Below are 22,772 nucleotides of genomic sequence, written 5' to 3' on the forward strand. Positions count from 1 at the left end.
GAAAGGGTGTCGCTCTCACCACCCCACCCCACCCCCACCCCACCCCCACCCCACCCCCACCCCACCCAAGCCTCCGGTGGAGACTCTTCCTTCCCAGAAAACAGCAGCTCACTTGTGTGCCCCATGGCTCATTGCCCTCATAGCATGGAAAACCGAGCTATGAGGACCCCCTGCGAGCACCTTCCTCTTCAACCCACCTCTACCCCCATCCTCCTCCACACCTGTCTTCCTGGCACTGTGTCATCTGACAAGACGGCACCATCTCGGGGTTCCTCAGGTCACGGCCTCCTGCACATGCTCCATGACGAGGTGAGCCCATGTGTCCCTCAGAGCTTCAGGCTCCATCCACACGCGGGTACCCAGGATCCCCAACTGCCCCAAGCAGCTGAACGCCTTGTGGGCGCCCGCGCAGCTCTCGACTGCTTCTTTTCCTGCTGCTTCTGCCCTGCCTCTGCTTCTTCCAGCCTCCCCTCCCACGCCCTTCTCCATATTCTACTATAGCATATAGGGTCCTCCCACCTCTGTGGACAGATGTCCCCAGGAGGAGTTAGGGGAGGACCCTCAGCTTCCACAACCTGGGGAGATGCCATTCTCTCCCTTCCCTGTGCTTGTCACTTGGAGGGACACGTGGATGAGACAGGGAAAGAATGAGGAGTGTGGAGGCCTGAGGTGACTTGGAGCCAGCCACTCAACCTAAGTCTTGATCTCTTCATCTGTCAGTGAAGGGGTACTTCCCATCAGGAGGCTCATCTCTAGCTCTCAGAGGCTGCAAGTCTGTGTGGTTGTTTCTGTGTAAGCGACTGACAGCTTGTGTCCCCATTGGGAAGAGGGCATGTGTGCCAGCCCTCCCGTCCCTCTATGCAAACCCTGTCACAACAGCCCCCTCCATTCTTCCCCCCCTTTCCCGGTAGTCCCCCACCCAGTGTGCAGGTGCGCCGGGGGCTCTGAGCATCTCTGCGGCACCTCCCCCGGGGCGCCTCCAGCCTCCAAAGCAGAAACTTTCCCCGCGCGGGTGCAGGCCACACCCCCTCCCCCCAAGGCCTGGCGGAGAAGCTGGACCCGGTGACTGATCATTAACCCCATCTCTGCTGCACCAGCGGCGCTGCGGACAGCTCCCCCACTTTGTCACTCGGGAACCCAGAGAGGCCTGGGGCGGTGAGGCTGGAAGATTGAGCATCGCAGACCGCCGGGCTCCCGGGGGCCTGCGCCGAGGCTGGGTGATGGCAGGGAGAGGGCACCGTGTGCAGACTTGGGTGTTCCAGCAAACTGCTGGCTCCCTCAGCTTCAGAGGTGTGTGTGTGTGGAGGGGTCCCCCTTTCAAGCTTCCTCTGTGAGAGCCTGACCTGAGCCCCCTCCGCCGCCGCCACCCGCCCCCCCCCCCCCGCCCTCGGCTGCAGTTCGCAGGGGGTCGCCTTGGCCCCTCCCCGGCCAGTCGCCCCTGCCCGGGCGGGCCAGGAAGCGTCGGTCCCCGCCCCGCTCGGTTAGGCCCGCGGCTGGGGGACTTTGGAGCCGAGGAGGAAGCGCGGCGGGGCGGGGAGGTGGGGGTGTGTCGGAAGGCGGCGGCGGGGTTTTATAATCCGCAGGGCGGGCACCGCGCGGGAGAAGGGGCTGCGCCGCGCCGTACACCGCGTACCGCGCCATGGGGGCCGCGTCGGGCCGTCCCCGGCGGGGGCCGCTGCCGCCGCTGCCGCTGCTGCTGCTGCTGCTGCCGCCGCTGCCGCTGCTGCTGCCGCCGCCGCCCGCCGCCCTGGCGCTCGACCCCGAGCTGCATCCCGGAAACTTTTCCGCCGACGAGGCCGGGGCGCAGCTCTTCGTGAAGAGCTTCAACTCGAGCGCCGAGCTGGTGATGTACCAGAGCACGGTCGCCAGCTGGGAGTACGACACCAACATCACCGAGGAGAACGCGCGGCTCCAGGTGGGCGCGCGGGCCCGGGGCGGGGGCGGGGGCGGGGCCCGGACGCCCAATCACAGGCCTGCGACCGGGCGCTGGGGGGCGGGAAGTCACAGCTGGGCGCGCGCCCCCGGCCCCTGAGCCGCCGGGACCAGGTGAGAACCCGCCCGCGCCCCCAGCCCCGCTCCGCCCCATCAGACGCGCGGTGGGTGCCCAGTACAAGAACCAAATGGATAAAGCTGGCTCCTCCGACCTCGACCCACCCCCCTACCCCCCCCCCCCCCCCAGGTGGCAGCTCCCTGGGATGACCTCGGGCTCGGTCAGCGGCAGTCTGCGCTGAGGGTGCCCACTCTGCTCTGGGTCCTCATCCTCTGTAGCCGAAACCTACCCCTGTCTCCTGTTCCTGTCACTGCTCATCACTGTCTATTTACCCTCTCCTCCACCTGCCTCTCTTCTAGCCCCAATTTCTGCCCCACTGCCCACCTTAGGCAGATTCCCCCAGTTCCTGACCCCGAAGGCCCCAGAGGAGGGAGCAGTGCTCCCGCAAGCCCCAGTCTCCAGGCGCCCTTGGTCTTCCTCCCCTTCTCCAGTGCCATGGCCTCCCCTGTATCCCCTCTGGTGCCCATAGGAGGAAGCAGCCCTGCTCAACCAGGAGTTTGCTGAGATCTGGGGCCAGAAGGCTAAGGACCTGTATGACCCAATCTGGCAGAACTTCAGTGACCCGATCCTGCGAAGGGTCATCAGTGGTGTGCGCACCCTGGGCCCTGCCAACCTGCCTGTGGCAAAGCGGCAGCAGGTGGGCCTGGTGGACCTGAGGGGTGGAGGCAGAAATGGCCAGTGTGCCTTCCAGTGCTGCACTGTGGTGGTGGTGGTGGGGAAGAGCCTGGCAGGGAGGGACCCTGGGATCTGTATGCACCCTGATTGTAGGGGAAGCCTCTGTAAGCACAGAATGGCTTCCTGAAACATTGATTTTCCTTAGAGATGGGGTATAGAAAGCGAAATTCAAGTAAACAGATGAAAAGGGGTTTTTCAAAATTTCTCCATAGTCTGGTTGGATTAATGGGCTTCCTTAGAAAGACTGAGGAGGACTGAGAAGGCATCAGGCCAGAGAGTGAAAGGTATTTGCCCTCACTGCAAGGCAGTGGCTGAACTTGGACTTGAACCCCATCCCAAATTCTAAGCACACTTGTTTCCACCTCCACAGGCTGCCTCCACTGGAAGGGGAATCAGTGTATTAGTGATCAGAAGTGCCCTGAGTGCCATTGAGTGGCCTTGTCCAAGCCACATCCCCTCTCTGGGCCTCCTTTTCATCCTAGCAGAAAGAGGAGGGGGCAGCCACATTACCTCTGGGGGCTGTTCACTACTAACATTGTCTCAACTCTAACTCCCCAGTACAACTCTCTGCTAAGCAACATGAACAGGATCTATTCCACGGCCAAGGTCTGCTACTATCCCAACAAGACTGCCATCTGCTGGTCCCTGGACCCAGGTATGGCTCTGTCCCTACTATCTCTCTCTGCTGGGGCTTTCCGGCCCTTCCCCACCCCACCCCACCCCACCCCTGCAGCCCTGCTGTACCCATAAAGAGGGTATGTTTAATGGGAGGGGCCGTGGAGGGAGTGGGTAAATCCAAACCCAAAGGCACTGACCTCCAGTTGAGGCTGGACTGTCAGATGCCCCCGCACCCTTGCTTCTCTGGGCAATCTGATTTCTGAAACCTCCAGCCTCCAGCTCCCATCCCCACCCCAACCCCCACCCCCATGCGTTCTTTGGCCTCTCCCATCCCTACTAGCCTTCCTCTTGGCTGCCTGGTTTTCCCTTTTATGGATCCTCTCAGTCTCCCAAGAGCCCTCCACAGGACTTAGACCCTTGTGACTTCTGCTTATACCTTCCTATTCTCCCCCCACACCCTACTCCATCCACGAGGCAGCCTGAGGTTAGCCACTGTAACCAATGAGCCATGAAGAGTCTGTCTGGAACTGGCCTCTGGATGTCCTCCTTTTGTCCACCTCCCTTTCCTAGGGACAAGGGCCCCTCTTGGGTGCTCTCTTTGTATGGCTCCCAGTCCCATCCCACCCAGCCTATAGGCAACCCTTGGCTTTGGGGGCATCATGATGTTGAGGAAGCAGGTAGAGATGGTGAAGACCAGCATGGGTGCTTTATTGAAGACCGTCGCTGCCTTCAAAGGAAGCACCTGACCCCACTCACCTGTGTCTCAGAGCTCACCCACATCATGGCTATATCAAGAAGCTACTCCGTGCTGCTCTATGCCTGGGAGGGCTGGCACAATGCTGTGGGCATCCCGCTGAAACCCCTGTACCAGAACTTCACTGCCCTCAGCAATGAGGCCTACAAGCAGGATGGTGAGTTTACCCACCCCGTCCGTTGTGTGAGCACTGCCCTTCCCAGACGGCAACGTGCTCTCCCATCATCTACTGTCCCCACTGAGCCCAACCCCAGAAAGAGTAAGTGTTGCAGTGACTCTGTACACTGACCCAAGGTCGCACAGAACCAGCTCGAGCCCCATCTGCCTTCCTCTGGGCTGCTGCCTGGCTCTCACACTGGCCCTCTTGCCTGCCTCTCCTGTCACACCTCAGAGCCCCAGCACTCATCTTTGCCTCTCCGGGATCTATTTATCTAGAATTGGAATGACCCCTAGTTGGAAAATCACAGAGCAGGGGTCCCCAGGCCATCTTTTCTAAGTAGCTGGCGGATACACGGGCCGCAGGCTAGGAGAATGGCGAAGAAGTAGCTGGGCATGGAAGTGCCAGAGCCTGGGACCTGAGCCGCACCCCAATACCACCCCTGCCCCCTCCACCAGGCTTCTCAGACACGGGGGCCTACTGGCGCTCCTGGTATGACTCACCCACCTTCGTGGAGGATCTGGAACACCTCTACCATCAAGTAGAGCCCCTCTACCTGAACCTCCATGCCTATGTCCGCCGTGCGCTGCACCGCCGATATGGGGACAGATACATCAACCTCAGGGGACCCATCCCTGCTCACCTGCTGGGTAAGGACATTGCCTTGCCTCTATGCATGTCCCATGGATTGTCCTCCTCATGCCTCACATTTTAGAGCATCGTCCTGTCCACTCTCACACACGAGCCCACGTAGCTCACCCCATGACCCCATATAGCAGGCGGCCCTTCTCATCACCATTACTGTTCCTACTTTTCAGACAGCGACTCTGAAGTTTGAGGTGCATAAATGACTTGGCAGAGGGCAGAGAACTAGCAAAAGGCAGAGCTAGGAATCACACTGAAGACTTTGACTGCATCCAGTGGGGAAGGGATAAGATTATGCCCCAGGATGCAAGCCCAGTGGCCTTGCCTCAGGGTTGGGAGGCAGGGACCCCGGCACCACCAGGAAGGACCCCAGCAGCATCATGTGGGCTCACACTGCCGACCCCAGGGATCCTGGAGCATTCAGGAGTCTGAGTGGGACTGACGTAGAAAATGCTTGGTTCAGCCGGCAGAGCAGGCTACCCTTGAGTTCCCAGGGCCCAGGTGCCAGGGACCCAGATAGCTGCCCAGCAGCACATATGGGGAAGCAGGCAGGGAACTAAGCTATCTGGCTCCCCTCCTCTGTCTAGGGGACATGTGGGCCCAGAGCTGGGACAACCTCTATGATATGGTGGTGCCTTTTCCTAACAAGCCCAGTCTCGACGTGACCAGCACTATGGTGAAGAAGGTAAGTTTCGAGTCAGGTCAGGGTGGGGGCAGCAAGAAGTAGTCAGACACGGGGAGAAGGGCAGGAAGAAGTCATGTGAGAGAGACGGGTAAGGCAGGGACCTCAGTCCTGCCCTTTCTACATAGCAGCAGCCTTGAGTGTGTGTACAAGCAGTGATCTGGGGTCTGTGTCCTGGGTGAGGTGCCAGCCCCTCCTTCCAGGATCCCACAGGTGGGGTGAGAGCAGCCGTCTACTTTTGTTTATCCACTATGGTTAGTAGGGGCCCTGCCTCTGGGAAGGGAGGCCACAGAGCAGAGATGCCCTTCACGAGCAAGGAGCAAATCTAGGTGGGAGACCCTTAGACCCGCCCCTGGGACAGCCACAGTGAGCTCCCTCTGCTGGTCCCTGACCTGGACCTGCACCACCACCCCCCAAACCAGGGCTGGAACATTACGCACATGTTCCGAGTGGCAGAGGAATTCTTCACCTCCCTGGGGCTCTTGCCCATGCCTCCTGAGTTTTGGACAAGGTCCATGCTGGAGAAACCTACTGACGGGCGTCAGGTGGTGTGCCACGCCTCTGCCTGGGACTTCTACAACAGGAAAGACTTCAGGTCTAGACATGGGAGGGAAAAGGGGGGTTTCTGGAGCTTCAGGAAGGGTGGGCAGCCTGGGCACAGGAAAGCCATTTCCCAGGCCAACCTCTACCCCAGCCCCAACACTGTTTGGTGGACTGGGTCTGTTCCAAGGCCCCTGGGCATATGAGACCATCTAGGCCACCTTCCCTTAGCAGCTTTGCCGGGGAGCAACTCTGTACATTGGAATGGAGGACAAAGGCCTGAGTGTGGGCTGGGGCAGGGCAAAGGATGCGTATGTTTCCACCAGCTCCTTCAAGGCCCAGGGCAGCGCCCGCCTGGTCCCTTTCCCTCAGGTGCCAGCCTCCCCATGCTCTGGTCCCTGCCCTGTCCTTCACCCTCACCCTCGCCATCTCCCTGCCCCAGGATCAAGCAGTGCACGCGGGTCACTATGGACCAGCTGTCCACGGTGCACCACGAGATGGGCCACGTGCAGTACTATCTGCAGTACAAGGACCAGCCTGTCTCCCTGCGCCAAGGGGCCAACCCTGGCTTCCACGAGGCCATCGGGGATGTGCTGGCGCTCTCCGTCTCCACTCCTGAACATCTGTACAAAATTGGCCTGCTGGACAATGTCAGCAATGACATGGGTATGGGGGGTGGAGAGGACCCGGCCCGGCCCTACCCAGACCCCACTCCATCCCACGGCAGGACTCAGCTTGCCCGTGTTCCCACCTGCCCTTCCTGTTTCTGCCGCTCTGCCCCAGGTCAGGCAGGTTTGGGGATCCACCTGGAGCCTCACAGCCCACCCCGAGTCCTACCTGGACACTGCCCAAGGGCCCTCTTCCAAGCAGGGCTCCATGGTCCTGAAGGCCAGCCTTCCTTTCTCTGCATCTGCCAGCCCTTCCACCTGCTGGCTCCCGCTGGCTCCCGCCCAGGCCCACCCTGCCCTAGCTGGACCCCCATCTCCCTCTGACCTCTCTTCTCATCTCATCTTCCGACAGAAAGTGACATCAATTACTTGTTAAAGATGGCACTGGAAAAAATTGCCTTCCTGCCCTTTGGCTACTTGGTGGACCAGTGGCGCTGGGGGGTCTTTAGTGGGCGAACCCCCCCTTCCCGCTACAACTTTGACTGGTGGTATCTTCGGTGAGCAAAGGGGAATCAGGAAAGGCCTAATCCCAAGCGGCCCTCCCCACTCTCCTGGACAACCAGGAGCCTCCTGCCTCCATCAGTCCGCCCCCCACCCCTCACCCTTTTCCCCATACATTCTGTCCTGCCTGAAACTCCCTCCTCCAAGAAGTCTTCCCCAATTCACCAGGAGGGGAAGGGATGGCCCCCGTGGGAAAGGTGGGAATGCCTGCTTAACAGCATTTTTTGCAAAGGCTAAAATAGCCTTCATGCAATCCTTACATCCTAAAACAATTTATCAATCCTCTTCTAGAACCAAGTATCAGGGAATCTGTGCTCCAATTGCCCGAAATGAAACGCACTTTGATGCCGGAGCTAAGTTTCATGTCCCAAATGTAACACCGTACATCAGGTACTACTGCCCCCCCCAACCCCTACCAGTTTTCAGGGCTTGTCCCCATGCTCTTCTGGGCCCCCCATGAGCCTGGAATTTTAAGTGGGCCTCTCCCTGGGGCCAGGCTTGGTTTTCCCTTCTCCCCCGTCTGGCCTCTGCCCTGTGGGGAGCTGAATGGTGCCCGGGCAAGGGCCCCCCCCACCATCCCCCCTAACACCCAGCCCGTACCTGCAGGTACTTTGTGAGTTTTGTGCTGCAATTCCAGTTCCATCAAGCCCTGTGCAAGGAGGCGGGTCACCAAGGCCCCCTGCACAAGTGCGACATCTACCAGTCCACCCAGGCGGGGGCCAAGCTCAGGTGTGTGGGGGGATCAAGAGGGCAAGGGGGAGGTGAGGGGAGAGGGGGAAGGAAGATGTGTCTAAAAGGCAACTGGCTGCTCATGGGAAAGTCACAGGGCCCTGCTGGCAGAGGGAGACTTTCTTCCCTCCCACCCCCTCCTTCCTCACAAGTATTTACAGAGTGGGCCTTCTGGCTAGCACAGGACAAACAACGTCCCTGTCCCCTTCCCAGAGCTCCTGGTTCCCCAGAATCTTCATGTTGCTGTTCTTGCAGGCCAGTGGGGGACAGAGGTGGGCCAGGGACCAGTACTGGAGGCTGGCCTGTGCCCCCTGTGCCCACCGTGCCCATTCTGCCTGACAGGGAGGCGCTGCGGTCAGGCTCCTCACGGCCATGGCAGGAGGTGCTAAAGGAGGCGATTGGCTCAGATACACTGGATGCTCAACCTCTGCTCAACTACTTCCAGCCGGTCAGCCGGTGGCTGCAGGAGCAGAATCAGCGCAACGGCGAAGTGCTGGGGTGGCCGGAATACCAGTGGCGGCCACCAGTACCCCACAATTACCCACAGGACATTGGTAAAGCCCTGATGGAGGGTGGGGTGGGGTGCTAAAGCAACTCTCGGATTCTGGGCTCTGGACACAGGCCCCTGGTTCCTGGTTCCTGGTGAGCTGCTCCCAGCTGGGCCCCAGCGCCCTGCCCTAAAGGGCCTTTGCTCATCACAGCTTGGTTTGGGCGGGGGAGAGGGGGTGGCGGACAGGTATGTTTCTTCCCCATCATTCTAGAGAGGGTGTGCCCAGATCTGAGGCCCCTCCCTGGGGGCAGGCTGGCAGGCACACTGCTCTATGAGGTCACATTGCAGGCTCCATTCTTATTGGCCAGGGGGGCTGTGGCTACAGGGCTCTGCTCTCCTGCGACCATGGGCCAAGGTTGGGCTGCTCCAGGACTGCCTAGCCTCTTCCTTCTCCTGCTCTGCTGTGGGCACCCCATGCTGGTCCCCAGCCAGGAGGCCACCCACCAGGTGACAACCAACCAGGGAACAACCAGCCAGGCAACAACCAGCAGCCAGACAACAACTCGCCAGACAACAACCAGCAGCCAGACAACCCAGAACCCAAGTGGGACCGGCTGGGGGGCGGGGCGGGGCCTGGGGGGGGCCAGTGAGGAGGGAGAGGCAGGGACAGTGGCAGGCTTGGGCCCACCCGCAGCAGAGGGCAAGGGGAGGCCTATCTGTTTGCCTCTACTCTGTCCCACAGGCCTGGTGACCGATGAGGTGGAGGCTAGAAAGTTTGTGGAGGAATATGACCGAAGATCCCAGGTGATATGGAATGAGTATGCTGAGGCTAACTGGAACTATAACACCAACATCACCACAGAGGCCAGCAAGATCCTGGTAAGGACCCTCTCCACGTCCCCCCTCCCCCCCCATACACACACATACACGCACACACGCACACAGACACACACACCGCATGTGCCTGCTCCTCCTCCCAGGGACCAATCCTTAAAACCGAAGACAGAGCCAGCTGCCCCCTCCCCCCCACACACTCAGTGTGTGTGTGTGTGTGTGTGTGTGTGTGTGTGTGTGTGTGTGTGTAGGGAGGGAGGCTGTCAGGATTTGTGAAAAATCCAGAGGAAATATTTAAAATAATACTCAATTTCAGATTTGGGTGGGTAAATGCTCAATGCCTAAAGAAGTTGTCTCTGATTAACAAGCAGTCTGTTGTTAGCAATAGAATGATTTGTACATAAGGGCGCCTGGGTGGCTCAGTTGGTTAAGTGGCCAACTTTGGCTCAGGTCATGATCTCACAGTTTGTGAGTTCGAGCCCCGCATCGGGCTCTGTGCTGACAGCTCAGAGCCTGAAGCCTGCTTTGGATTCTGTCTCCCTCTCTCTCTGCCCCTCCCCCACCTCTTTTTCTCTCTCTCTCAAAAATAAATAAATGCTAAAAAAAATTAAAAATGATTTGTACATAAATAAGTAACAGTAAAGGTGGATTTGTAGATTGAAAGTCCCTGTTTGCCATCACAGCAAGGACTAGCTTCCCTTCACTCCACTCTCCACCTGTGTGGTGAGTGCAGATTATACCGAGGTGAGCCACTGAGAACTAGCATTTCTTTTTTTCTTTTTTAAAAGATTTGTTTATCTTTGAGAGAGAGAGAGAGGAACAGAGTGCGAGCAGGGGAGGGGCCGAGAGATGGGGAGACACAGAATGTGAAGCAGGCTCCAGGCTCCGAGCTGTCAGCACAGAGCCTGACACGGGGCTCGAACTCACAGACCGCGAGATCATGACCCGAGCCGAAGTCGGATGCTCAACGACTGAGCCACCCAGGGGCCCCGAGAACTAGCATTTCTTGAAGACCATTGTGTGTGCTGTCCACAGTTCCTTGGCGCTTTACATCTGCTGCCTCATTTATTCCTCAGTAGCCTTGCAAAACCAGTGATCTTATTCCCATTTTACACATGGGACCCTAAAGCTCACAGAGGCCACAGAACTAATGCCAACCTGTCCGTCTGCTAACAAGACACAGGGTGGGCTTCCTCTGCTCTTCCCCTGCCAGGATAGGTCTTACGTGACCATGGCTATCTGTTGAGGGGCACGGACGGCATCCAGGACATTATAGACAGTCCAGGTTGAAGAGGGTCTTTGCGGCAAAGGCAACGGACTTGACAAAACTGCCCCCTCACTGCACCCCTCAGTCCCTTCTGCTCCCCCTATGGCACCTCCTTCTCAGAGGCCACTCCAAAGCTCCTGAGCCTCATGCCATGGTCCACTCTCCCCTGTGCCTTCAGCTACAGAAGAACATACAGATGGCAAACCACACCTTGAAGTTCGGCACCTGGGCCAGGCAGTTTGATATGACAAGCTTCCAGAATGACAGCATTAAGCGGATGATGAAGAAGATTCAGGACCTAGAGCGGGCAGCACTGCCTGCCAAGGAGCTGGAGGAGGTATGTGGCTTGTGGCGGAGCAGGGAGGGGAAGATCCAAGGTCAGGACCAGGTCCTAGCTCGGGGTCTGGCCTTCAAGCTGCTTCCTCTTCCTCTGTGTTATGACATCTGCCACATTGACGTACACCTACACGCTCCCCCAGCTCCATAGTGCCCCCTGCCCATAATGGCGCCTGGGGCAGAACGGGTAGCAAAGGGGTACAGCCTCTCTTCTTCCTCCTGCAGTACAACCAGATCCTGCTGGACATGGAAACCACTTACAGCGTGGCCTCTGTGTGCCATGCCAATGGCACTTGTCTGCAGCTGGAGCCTGGTGAGGGCATGTGGGGAGTGAGAGGGAGGGTGGGGATGCTGGGCTTGACCGTGTTAGGGGTGCTGGCCCATGGAAGGGGGGTCAGGGTCTCCTAACTCATGGGGTCGGTGCGCCCAGGAGATTCACTCCTCTGTTCTCCCCCAGGGGGTTCTCTGCCACCACTTAGATGGGGCACAGCCCTCCTTTGGACCATCTGCCCATCTGCTCCCTCTAGGGACCCCCTAGATTCCTCTGTGCGCTCTCCCCTTCAGAGTAGGAGGTACCTCAGATTTGTGTGCCAAGTGCTTAGATGCCCGACTAGGGATAGTAATTCTAAGCACTTTCCTTCCTCCACCCTGTCCACATCTTCCCCACCTTCCCTGGCCCCCGCCCTCCACCTCCCCCCTAAAACCAAAGCCACAGCTCAGAGAAGCCACTTCCTGCCGGAAGGAGTGGACCAGCTCTCGCTTGTCCCCTTTCTCCACACTGGCTGGTGCTTCTTACCTTCTCCCTTTTGGAAACCTCACCCTGGACACCCAAGTACCTGCACACAGATACGTCCTTTCCTCCCTCCTGACTCACCCTCCCAAGGGTTGGGGAGCCAGAGGCTTAAACACTCTTCTCCTGAGGAATCGCTACCCAGAAACCATCTCTTCCTGGCCCTCCTGCCAACTCCCACATTAGAACAATGACAAATAGAAGGGGAAATGGAAAATAAACAGGAGAAAGAGACGGCTTTCCTGAGACAGGGTTTGGCCTACGGTTTGTATACATGGGTATGCACGCAAAGCACAGCGGAGACATATGTGTGCCTGCATGTGTATGTGCATGTTTATGGAGAAGAGCATTAAAGGGAGCGCAGCCTTCAGCCTCCCTCCCCCCATCAATTAGCCTCCTAACCCAGGCCTGGGCCGTCAGAGCACTGCCATTAGTGAAACTAAGAAGCACCCACAGAACAGAATGCTCGCATCGGCAGAGGGCAGAGGTGAAATTCTCAAAATACATTTTTTTCCCTAAACAGAACTAATTTGAATGTACTTTATTCTCTGCGAGAAGTAGATATCATGAAGCACGTTCTGAAACGGAGAGAACGCGAGTCAGTGAGGTGTAGGGGACCCCAAATGCTGTCCTCAGGCAGAAAGAGAAGCCACCATCGGTCTGTGTGAGGCTTCCAAAATGACACAGGAGCTCAGGCCGTCCTCACCCCAGCTCCGAGAGGTGCGTGTCAGCTCCACTTAATCTATGTTGAGGAGGCTACACGCACAGTCCCGTGGCTTTGACAGGACACAGACCCAGGACTTCGGGCTCCCTGATGATGTTGGGATGGCTCTCTGTGCTGTCTTCACAGCAATCCTTTTATTCAGTCCGGTTCACTAACCGTTAGCGAAAGGTGCCCGGGGCCCTGTGAGGACTCAGCGACCAGCAAGGCTCACTCCCTGCTCAGGGGCCTCGTGCTCCCTTTTGATTTTTACACCCCCATGAGTGCTGGATTATCCCCATTTTAAAGATAGGGAGGGACACCTGGGGGGCTCAGTCAGTTAAGCGCCCGACTTTGACTCAGGTCATGATCTCACGGTTTGTGAGTTCGATCCCCACGTCGGGCTCTGTGCCGACAGCTCAGAGCCTGGAGCCTGCTTCAGATTCTGTGTCTCCCTCTCCTTCTGCCCCTCTCCCACTCACACTCCGTCTCTCTCTGTCTCTCAAAAATAAATAAAAAATGTTTAAAGGTAGGGAAAGGAGGGGGGGGTCCTGTGACTTGCAAGGTAATTTTCGGGTCAGTGGATGACTAGAGAGGAACTCAAGTCTTGTGACGGCCAAGCCATTTGTCCCTCCTACAGAGGGGTTTGCAGGGAATCAGTGAGGAGCAGCAGCCCTGGAGTCTGGGTTTGTGCCTGGCTGGGCCACTTCCTGGCTGGGGGGACCCGCCATGTCACCAAAACGCTGATGTGCAAACCCGCGCACCCTTCACAAGGCTGCTGCAGCCCTGAGGTGGTGTGCATGCAGCGTGGCCCTGGGGCCACCCGCCCTGTAAGTCTTTGTAGAATTGGCACCGCCCTTTCTCCCATTTCACTAGACTCACTGCCTATACAGGCCTTTTGACGTGAGTTCACCAATTTTATCCGAGTTCCAAACTCCTATGACTAAGATCACCTTATAGGAGGTGGGAGGTGAGCCCAGGGCTGGAGGCTCAAGTCACTACCCCCCACTCCCCCCAGATCTGACGAATCTGATGGCCACGTCCCGGAAATATGAAGATCTGTTGTGGGCCTGGAAGAGCTGGCGAGACAAAGTGGGGAGAGCAATCCTCCCCTTTTTCCCCAAATATGTGGAACTTGCCAACAAGGCCGCCAAGCTCAATGGTGAGTCCCTCTGGCCGAGATCTCTGGCTCTCTGGGGCCCTCAGAGGGGTCCTCTGAGCCCCTAACCTTGGTGAGAGGGAGGTCCTAGAGGGGGCGGGACAGAGGGTACTCAGGGAATGGTCAGGTGTTGAGAGAGCCTGTGCCCCCTCTGCAGGCTACGAAGATGCAGGTGACTCCTGGAGAGCCATGTACGAGATGCCAACCCTGGAACACGACCTGGAGCAGCTCTACCAGGAGCTGCAGCCGCTCTACCTGAACCTGCACGCCTACGTGCGCCGGGCCCTGCACCGCCACTATGGGCCCCAACACATCAACCTGGAGGGCCCCATTCCAGCTCACCTGCTGGGTGAGCGCAAGGACCGGGCCTGGGGTGGGGGTGCGGGGTGGGGGACAGACACAGATGAGGAAAGGTGGGGCCGGTGCTCTCCACATGGCAGAGGGCAGGCTGGGCAGGATCTTAGGATGGTGTGTCAGGTGGAGGGAGTGAGGGTGTGAGGCTGGAGGGAATGTTGCCGGGGCCGGGGTGGGGTGGCAGCTGGGTTTGGGGAGACGAGCCCCTTGCTTGCATTTAGCACATTTGCTACAGAGCCACTCGGTGCAGGTCGCCATGGGTGGAGCAGTGACAGAATTCATAATATCATCGCAGGAGACCATATGACCCATGATGCTTGGGCAGGGGTGGTGAGGAAGGGGCCGGGAATGAGAAGTGAGCACCCCCCCCCCCCCCGCCAAGGAAGTGGCACACGAGCAGAGCCTTGAAAGATGAGAGGTTCTGGGAAGGCTTGGTGGCTCAGTCGGTTAAGCATCCAACTTCAGCTCAGGTCACGATCTCACGGTTTGAGCCCTGCATCGGGCTCGCTGCTGTCAGCACAGATCCTGCTTCAGATCCTGTGTCCCCCTCTCTGCCTTTCCCTGCTCGAATGTGTGCTCTCACTCTTTCCCTCAAAAATTAAAAGAATTTTTTAAAAGATGAGAGATTCTGACAGATGGAAAAAGTAGCAGTAGGGAGTTAGAAGGACAACACTCAGGCGAAGAGGAATTAGGAGAACAGAGAATATTGAGAGTGTAGATCCTACCCAACTTTTGGACCCTCATTTTTTCAGGGGTTGTAAACTCAAATGCCCTGAATGAATGAAGTAGGCAGTGGAAGACAGTGAGGGCTGGCAGGGACTAGAGCAAAGCGGAGGCCACCAGGTTCTTGTCCCTGTCGAGCCACAGAGAACACATCCCTGGGGGGTTTGTTACTGTGAGCAGAGAGGCCAGACGGGGCCACAGACCAGTTGCCAACCATGAGGGAGACTCCAGAAACTCATCCAGCTTTGGATCTAGTTCCTGCTCAGTCTCTAGGGTCCTTGTAGCCCAAGACACCAGCCATCCTTGATCAAGGATGTGGGAGTGGATATCAGCTCGATGACTGAGAGACACAGACCCCAGGAAAAGGAGGCATTATGCCCAAGTGGCCCCCAGAGTGGGGGCAGAGCTGGGGTTTAGAACTCAGCCCTTGGCACTCAAAGCAGGGCTGGATGTGCAGGCTAAAAACAATGTATGTCAAATCCCTGCAAGATTTGCAAATAGCAGGTGCTCGGGATACATTTGTGATCATAAGGCTTGGGATCTGGTTCCTTCTCCATGGGTGATGGTGTTGAGTGTAAGAAATAACATCTCTCTCTCCTCTGTCTGCCTTCTCTTCTCCTCCCTGCCTCCAGGGAACATGTGGGCTCAGACTTGGTCCAACATCTATGACTTGGTGGTGCCTTTCCCTTCAGCCCCCAAGATAGATGCCACAGAGGCCATGATAAAGCAGGTGCGCACTGGGCCCCTCATCACATTTCTGCTCCTCCAGGGCAACCCCAAGGCACAAGGGAGGGGAGACCTCTGCCTTGGTGGGAGAAGGCCTCTGCTTCAGGAATTCCCTCTGGCTGAGCCCTCTCCTAACCCCCACCCTGACGCAGTACACAGTCTGTCCCCAGAGGCCCCAGGTTTGGCAGGGCTCCCTCTGCTTGTAGGGCTGGACACCCAGAAGGATGTTTGAGGAAGCGGACAATTTCTTCACCTCCCTGGGGCTGTTGCCTGTGCCCTTTGAGTTCTGGAACAAGTCAATGCTAGAAAAGCCGACTGACGGGCGGGAAGTAGTGTGCCACGCCTCTGCCTGGGACTTCTACAATGGCAAGGACTTCAGGTGTGTCCAGGTTGCAGCCAGGGGACCTTATCAGTGGGCAAGGAGATGAACCAAGTACAGCTTCCACTATTGTCCCCTCAGCCAGAGTGAGCAGAAACAAGTACAGGGGCCAGAGCTTAGCATGAAAGGTCAAGAGCATTGGGCCTGGCCTCGGGTTGGCCATTGGCTTCTGGCAGGGGAGCCTTGTCTACAAGGTGAGGGTCTTCTCAAGCACTGACCAGCTTCACTAGCTTGGTTAGTGCCCAAGGTCCCAGTGCTAGGTGAGCACTGTGAGAGCTTCCCAGACTTCCCTCATTCTGGAGTGACCTCTGCCTACAGCAGGCCATCTTCCTGGGTGCATGTGTCTTGACACAGACAGGTACATGAGAACATGGGGGGCTTTGCACAGATCCATATTCACCATTGGCAGAGACTCAGAAGCTGTCTTCATTGGAGGACAGTTGTCTATTGCTGCATAGACAGATGCACAAACCACCCCAAAACTTATTGCCACAGAAAAACCATTTGTTTATGTTTGTGGTTTTATCAGTCAGCAGCGCAGGCAACATGCAGTGGAAATGGCTTGTCCCTGCTGTGCAATGATGGAGACCTCAGCTAGGGTAGCTCTGATGGCTGGAGATGCTGGTGTAGCTCAGTGGGGCCATGTGTCTGGAGCCTTGGTTCTAGCTCTTGGTTGGGTACCTCAGTTTTTCTCCATGTGGCACGTGCTGGGACAGGAAGCTTCATTTGGCTTCTATACTCACATGTTGGGTCCTTGGACTGGGATGACTGGAGAAGCTGGGGATTGGTGAGAACATCTTTCTCCAGGCTAGCTTGGGCTTCCTCCCAGTATGACAGCCAGGCAGTCAGATATCTTACTGGCAGTCGGCATCCCACAGAAAGAAAGCAAGAACAGCCTGGTTTCTTAAAGGCTAAATCCAAAACTGGCACAGAGTCACTTCTGCCACATTTTCTTGGCTAAGCAAGTCACAGATGCAAAGAAGGAAAAGAAGACCCCACCTCTTGGGAGAAGTGGCAAAGATGATCTGCCACTATTGATGAAGTTTCTTCTAGTAAGAGTGGACACAGAGAGACTAGAACAAAACAGCCAGAGTTCACGGGATTACCTATCCTTGGGCCCTTCCTTCAAAGGCATGAGGACTGCAGCTGTAGGGATGGATGTACAGAATCAGAGGGTTGAGAACTCTTTTGGGAGTTTTCTTTGTATGGGGAGTCATAGGAGAAGGTGGGCAGACCCCAACCTTGGTGTTACCAGGATGCCAGGAAGTTCTTCCCATCCCAATACAACGGCAGAAAAATGTGGTCAACTGAACTGAAGGGCTTTGGTTATATCCAAGGGAGAATTTGATCGTCTCACAAAAGAGAATGAGGAAAGATGAAGGGCGAGGTCGGGCCTCTGATGTGGACAGCTCTGTAGATGTCATTTCAGCCCTAACCATGAAAGTCCTGGGTGAATGTGTTTGCTGGTGTTGGGCACATGGGATGTAGAAAAGCTCAGAATAACTGTTGTTCCCTTCAGGAAACCTAAGTCTTGGAAGAGACAAAATGTGTGCATGAAAAACACAGAACCCACATTCTAGAAAGTTCTGCACTAATCACAATTGAGTGCAAAGCCTCAGTTATGCCTTTTGAGCAAGTACTTTGCACAGTTAGAAAACAGCATGGCAGTGAGGGCTGGAGTGATTCAGAGAAGTTGGAAGCAGAAGAATGGCCTGGATGACCATGCTGTAGGGGCTTCTGACCCTCAGATTCCTTCTTTCTCGGGCTCATTCCATACCTCCTTTGGTTTTCCTTCCCATAAAGCTGTGTTCCCTGCATATAGCATTGATGGGGGTCTGCTTTGTATGCAGTAAGGACAGCGGGTCCCTTTGCCCCACCCCCCGTGTTCCAGGATCAAGCAGTGCACCACTGTGAACATGGAGGACCTGGTGGTGGCCCATCATGAAATGGGCCACATACAGTATTTCATGCAGTACAAGGACTTGCCTGTGACCTTCCGGGAGGGTGCCAACCCTGGCTTTCACGAGGCCATTGGAGATGTGCTGGCCCTCTCAGTGTCTACCCCCAAGCACCTCCACAGTATCAACCTGCTGAGTAGCGAGGGTGGCGGCTATGGTGAGAGAGGAATGGGAAGTCCTGGTGGGTAGAGGGACTAAGAAGGGGCAGTGAGCTTGGGAGGCTGGGAGAGGGGACTTGATGGCTCATAGGCAGAGGTTGGGACAGAACAGTGGGGAATAAGGAGGCCACCAGCAGGGTGAGCCGGGAGGATGGAACTCCCATACCAGCCCAAGAGGCAGGTCGCTAGACCCAGAAAGGCACAGAGCCCACTCCTCCCCTCTCCACCCACCGCACACCCATCATGGCTGAGCCACTGGGATGTGGCAGCAGGCAGGCAGACATCTGGTGACCAGGCTCCCTTCCCTTGGCAGAGCAAGACATCAATTTTCTGATGAAGATGGCACTCGACAAGATCGCCTTTGTCCCCTTCAGCTACCTCGTCGACCAGTGGCGCTGGAGGGTATTTGATGGAAGCATCACCAAGGAGAACTACAACCAAGAGTGGTGGAACCTCAGGTTCTAGAATGATCCTGTGGGGGTGTGGGTTCAGGAGGGGGGTGTCTCCATGGGTATCTGTATATGTGAGTGTGTGTGTAAGTGATGAGGTGCACAGGGGGTGATTGTGCACAGAGGCACAGCACACCAGAATCTGGACTGTCCAGTGGAACCCCCGGGGCAAGGTTCACCCTTCAGCTAAAAAATACCAACTCTTCCTGACTTTATTCTCCCCAAACCCTCCCTCCAACATCTTTCCCCTTGACAGGCTAAAGTACCAGGGCCTCTGCCCCCCAGTGGCCCGGGCTCAAGGGGACTTTGACCCAGGGGCCAAGTTCCACGTTCCTTCAAGTGTGCCTTATATCAGGTAAAGGGGAAGGGAAGAGGCTATTCAATGTTCAAAGTGCCATTAGTGCCCTGTGGGGAGCTACCTGTCTCGGTGACCTGGGAGGCCTGGCTGCATGGCACATTGTGCCTAGGCCACTTACCTGCCACCAAGGCTCATTGTTGTTTCACACTTTTGATGTGATGAGAGCCTCTACCCTCCAGGCATTTGAAAACAGAAACTCTACTATAATTGGCTAATGGTTACAAAACCTTGGTTGGATAGTTAACATTATTAACCATGACCCATGACCCATGGCTAGAGCTAAGCATTGTTTTGTTTTGTTTTGTTTTGTTTTGTTTTGTTTTGTTTTGTTTTTAAACAAGATTGTGATTTCTTTAATATATATTCAACATATTGCCTGTGATATAATTGGAATTATACTGGAAGACCTTCTACACACTAAAACTAGGGTTAGAGACCCAATTGGATTGGGAGGCTATGCTCTCAGGGGCATGGAGTCAGGCAGAACTGGGTTCTGGGGTCAGGCAGAACTGGGTTCAAATCTTGTTTCCACTTCTTTGTTTCCTTAAGCAAATTTTTCAGTGTCTGTGAGCATCAGTTTCTGCACCTGTGAAATCGTAGCAGATTTCACAAAATTGTAGCAGAACTTCTTAACATACTGTCCAATACAGAGCATGATCAGGAAATGGTGGCCATAACGCACTAGTATGAATTTATATTCTTTTTAAAAAGTTTTTTTTTATTTATTTATTTTGAGAGAGACAGAGACAGCATTAGCAGGGGGCAGGGGAGAGAGAGAGGGAGAGAGAGAGAATCCCAAGTAGGCTCTGTGTTGCCAGCACAGAGCCCGATGTGGGGCTTGAACTCACAAAACCGTGGGATCATGACCTGAGCCAAAACCAAGAGTTGGACGCTTAACCGACTGAACCCCCCAGGCACCCCTGAAGTTACACTCTTAACTGGGACATGTAAACACACCAGTGCTGTGAGTCACGTAGCCAGAGTGTAGACATGTCCAGCCCTTCCCTTCTGCCTGCTGCAGGAGAGCACTTACTGAGGGCTAGGAAGGGTAATTGTAGGGTCTGGGACCCTCCTGGTAGAGAAGGGTCTGGGGACATCTGAGGGGAGGGTCTGTGTGTCCCTGAGCTGCAGATAGCCCAGGCCACATGTGAGGCAAGGCAGAGGGCAAGGAGGGCTGTCCCAGGAGGGCTCTGGTCACTTCCAGCCCTTGCCACCTGTGGTTCCTGGAAGCCCAGTGGGGGAGGGCTTGTGCTCATGGTGCCCACCTTTCCAACCTAGCACCTGGCATGATGTCAGCATATAGTCAGGACCTAATAAAGAAGTGTAGGGTGGGTGAATTGTGTTCCCACTGTGTAGGAAAGGAGAGAAAGCCTTCTCAGATGTTCCAGAGAGCAGCTGTGGGCAGGGGACCAAGGGGGATCCAAGGGCCCTTAGAACAGGCCCAACCTGGACAATGTACCAGGATGACCTGTGAGGAGGGCTACCACCTGCCTTCTCCACTGGTTTCCCAGCTTCCAAGCTGGCACTCACTTTCATGTGAAAGCCAGGCCCAAGTGAATGGTTAGCTTCTGAGCTTAGAGTAGATAATTCTCCAGGGCAGGGGTGGGCAAAGGAGACACATTCCAAATTCTGACCAGCAAACTTGGCAAAGCACTTTTAAGAAATGCCAGGAAAGTTAGTGGCACATGGCTTATGCCCAGCATTCAAAGTGGGAGGCCGGCGCTGCTGGTTTGGGACATTCTGAACCAAGTGCAGAGGTGGCTCTGGCTTTGACCTGCAGATTTATACCAGAGAATCCCTGCTGTTTGGAATAAAGGGGATCATTTGGGCTGGCTTCCCTGCCCAAACCACCCTGCCAGAAGCGTGGGACTCTTGAGGCAACACCTGGCCTCTACTTGCATACACCCCAGGGATGGAGACCTTACTGCCTCAGAAGCAACTGTCCAAATCTTTGAAGGGCTCTGCCCTGACCCTCCTCACCCATGAGTGATCCCCAGAGCTCCTCAAAGCAGGTCCTCCCGAGACGTGGAAGGAGCCTCTTCGGGTGGGAGGCATGGGAACAGGGAGCCTTGAAGACCCTAAAGACCAGAGAGTGAGCTCCCTGCAACACCCGGGCTGCACTGGAAGGTGACGGGCAACTGGGACTCGGTGGCACAGGTCCTCAGCCACCCCACCCCACACCATGCTTCCCTCCACTCCAGGTACTTTGTCGGCTTTGTCATTCAGTTCCAGTTCCACGAGGCTCTGTGTCAGGCAGCTGGCCACAAGGGCCCCTTGCACACATGTGACATCTACCAGTCTAAGGAGGCAGGAAAGCGCCTGGCGTGAGTCTTTTCTGGCTTTCTTTTGACCATTTCCCATGCTCTGACCCCAGTGGGGCTTTTCTGGGAAAACCTGCCATTTTGGCGTCTGGGTTGGGGATCCCAGGTGGAGCCTGTGCCAGACCTTAATGTGCCACCCCGGTGGGGAACTAGAGCCTCTGGGCCCCAACCATCCCTCCCCCATTCCCATCCCCTACCCCCAGACCTGCTCAAGCCCTCCCAATCCCAAAGGAGGTTTAGGCCAGAAGAGGGGACATGGAAGGTGGGAATTAGGCTGGGGCAGGAGCAGCAAGCCTCCCTACCTGTCCTTCTGACTGACTCTGTGTCCCTTCTCTGGTGCTCCCCCAGGGATGCCATGAAACTGGGCTTCAGTAAGCCATGGCCAGAAGCCATGAAGCTGATCACAGGCCAGACCAACATGTCTGCGTCCGCCATGATGAACTACTTCAAGCCGCTGCTAGACTGGCTTCTCACTGAAAATGGGCGGCACGGGGAGAAGCTGGGCTGGCCTCAGTACAACTGGACACCAAACTCTGGTACCACACCCCCATCCCCCTCAGCCCCAGGCCAGCCCCCTCCCCAGTTCAGGCAGACTGCAGTCTGACCTCAGAGCAAGAACAGGGAAGCGAGCCTAACCAAGCCCCAGCCCTGCCCATCGGCCTGCCCACTGCCTGCCCACTGCCTGCCCACAGCCTGCCCATCGCCTGCTCTCCTTGCTTCCCCTGCCCAGCTCACTCAGAAGGCCCCGTCCCGGGCAATGGCCGTGTCAACTTCCTGGGCCTGGACCTGGAGGAGCAGCAGGCCCGCGTGGGCCAGTGGGTGCTGCTCTTCCTGGGCGTAACCCTGCTGGTGGCCACCTTGGTCCTCACCCAGCGGCTCTTCAGCATCCGCCGTCACAGCCTCCACCAGCCCCACCATGGGCCCCAGTTTGGCTCCGAGGTGGAGCTGAGGCACTCCTGAGATGACCGGGGTGGGCTGGGCCTGCCGGGGAGCTTCTGCCACCAAGAGACCAGATTGGGGGCGTGGGGGCGTGGGCAGAGGACCCACCTCTCCTCTCAAGGCTCACCTCAGCCAGCCCCCCTCCTCCCACCCTGTCCCCCACTACCATGTCTAGAGTCCCGTACTGACCATCTGCCCTCCAGACCGCAAACCCCCACGGACCCTGCCCCTGAGTCCCTGGGCAGCAGGCCGCCTAACATGGAGCCCCCTGCCAGTCTCTCTGTGAATACAATTAAAGGACCTGCCTCCCCCATCTGAGTCTGTGTCCCTCATAGGGAAGCCAGGGACAGGGACTGGGACGCTCTCCCACCTCCTGGCAGTCAAGTGGGTCACTTCACTGGACATCTTCATCCTCCTCCAAGAAGAGCCTGGGAAAATGCCCTGGAGCTCTGGCCCCAGCACCCGCCCCTAGCCCAGGCAGTCAGCCAATGTCCCACCGTGGCCAGCAGCCCCTGCCCAGCCTCGGCACCAACCCAAGAAGACGGGGGAGGGAGCAGACATTCTGGGCTTCCGGCCTTCCATTTCCACGTGCTTCGGGAGCCCTGCCCCAGCTTTCCCATAAATGGCAGGTCCTTTAGATGGAAGACTTCTGGCTCTCCTCTGGGTCCCAGGGGGAGAGCGCCTTGCCCGTGTCTGACTCAGTGAGGGTGCAGAACTGACCGCATTGGTCACCTCAGGCTGCCCGCACCAGCTCCGTGTCTACTTGTATGACTGGACAGAGCTATTTGAGTATTGCCCACGGGGTCCAAGGC

General features: G+C 56.7%; 1 protein-coding gene across 2 annotated transcripts; it reads left to right on the forward strand.

Moving 5' to 3' along the window:
* Nucleotides 1-1,116: 1,116 nt before the first annotated feature.
* Nucleotides 1,117-22,273, forward strand: ACE (angiotensin I converting enzyme). 2 transcript variants are annotated; one of them, XM_027048000.2, is made up of 25 exons: nucleotides 1,117-1,915; nucleotides 2,520-2,687; nucleotides 3,284-3,380; nucleotides 4,111-4,254; nucleotides 4,713-4,904; nucleotides 5,487-5,584; nucleotides 6,004-6,176; nucleotides 6,564-6,787; nucleotides 7,142-7,286; nucleotides 7,582-7,680; nucleotides 7,897-8,019; nucleotides 8,362-8,573; nucleotides 9,252-9,388; nucleotides 10,789-10,947; nucleotides 11,172-11,259; nucleotides 13,455-13,598; nucleotides 13,753-13,944; nucleotides 15,305-15,402; nucleotides 15,605-15,777; nucleotides 17,669-17,892; nucleotides 18,207-18,351; nucleotides 18,599-18,697; nucleotides 20,902-21,024; nucleotides 21,370-21,557; nucleotides 21,752-22,273. In XM_027048000.2, the coding sequence occupies exons 1-25, from the start codon at nucleotides 1,640-1,642 to the stop codon at nucleotides 21,979-21,981; spliced, it is 3,951 nt and encodes a 1,316-aa protein (XP_026903801.2). In that variant the 5' UTR covers nucleotides 1,117-1,639; the 3' UTR covers nucleotides 21,982-22,273. The 2 variants fall into 2 exon arrangements, with proteins under 2 accessions (XP_026903801.2, XP_026903802.2); XM_027048001.2 differs by lacking the exons at nucleotides 1,117-1,915; nucleotides 2,520-2,687; nucleotides 3,284-3,380; ... (7 more) ...; nucleotides 7,897-8,019; nucleotides 8,362-8,573 and adding an exon at nucleotides 8,717-9,113.
* Nucleotides 22,274-22,772: the final 499 nt, after the last annotated feature.

The sequence above is a fragment of the Acinonyx jubatus genome, chromosome E1 (genome assembly GCF_027475565.1).
Source record: "Acinonyx jubatus isolate Ajub_Pintada_27869175 chromosome E1, VMU_Ajub_asm_v1.0, whole genome shotgun sequence".
NCBI classification, from domain to species: domain Eukaryota; kingdom Metazoa; phylum Chordata; class Mammalia; order Carnivora; family Felidae; genus Acinonyx; species Acinonyx jubatus.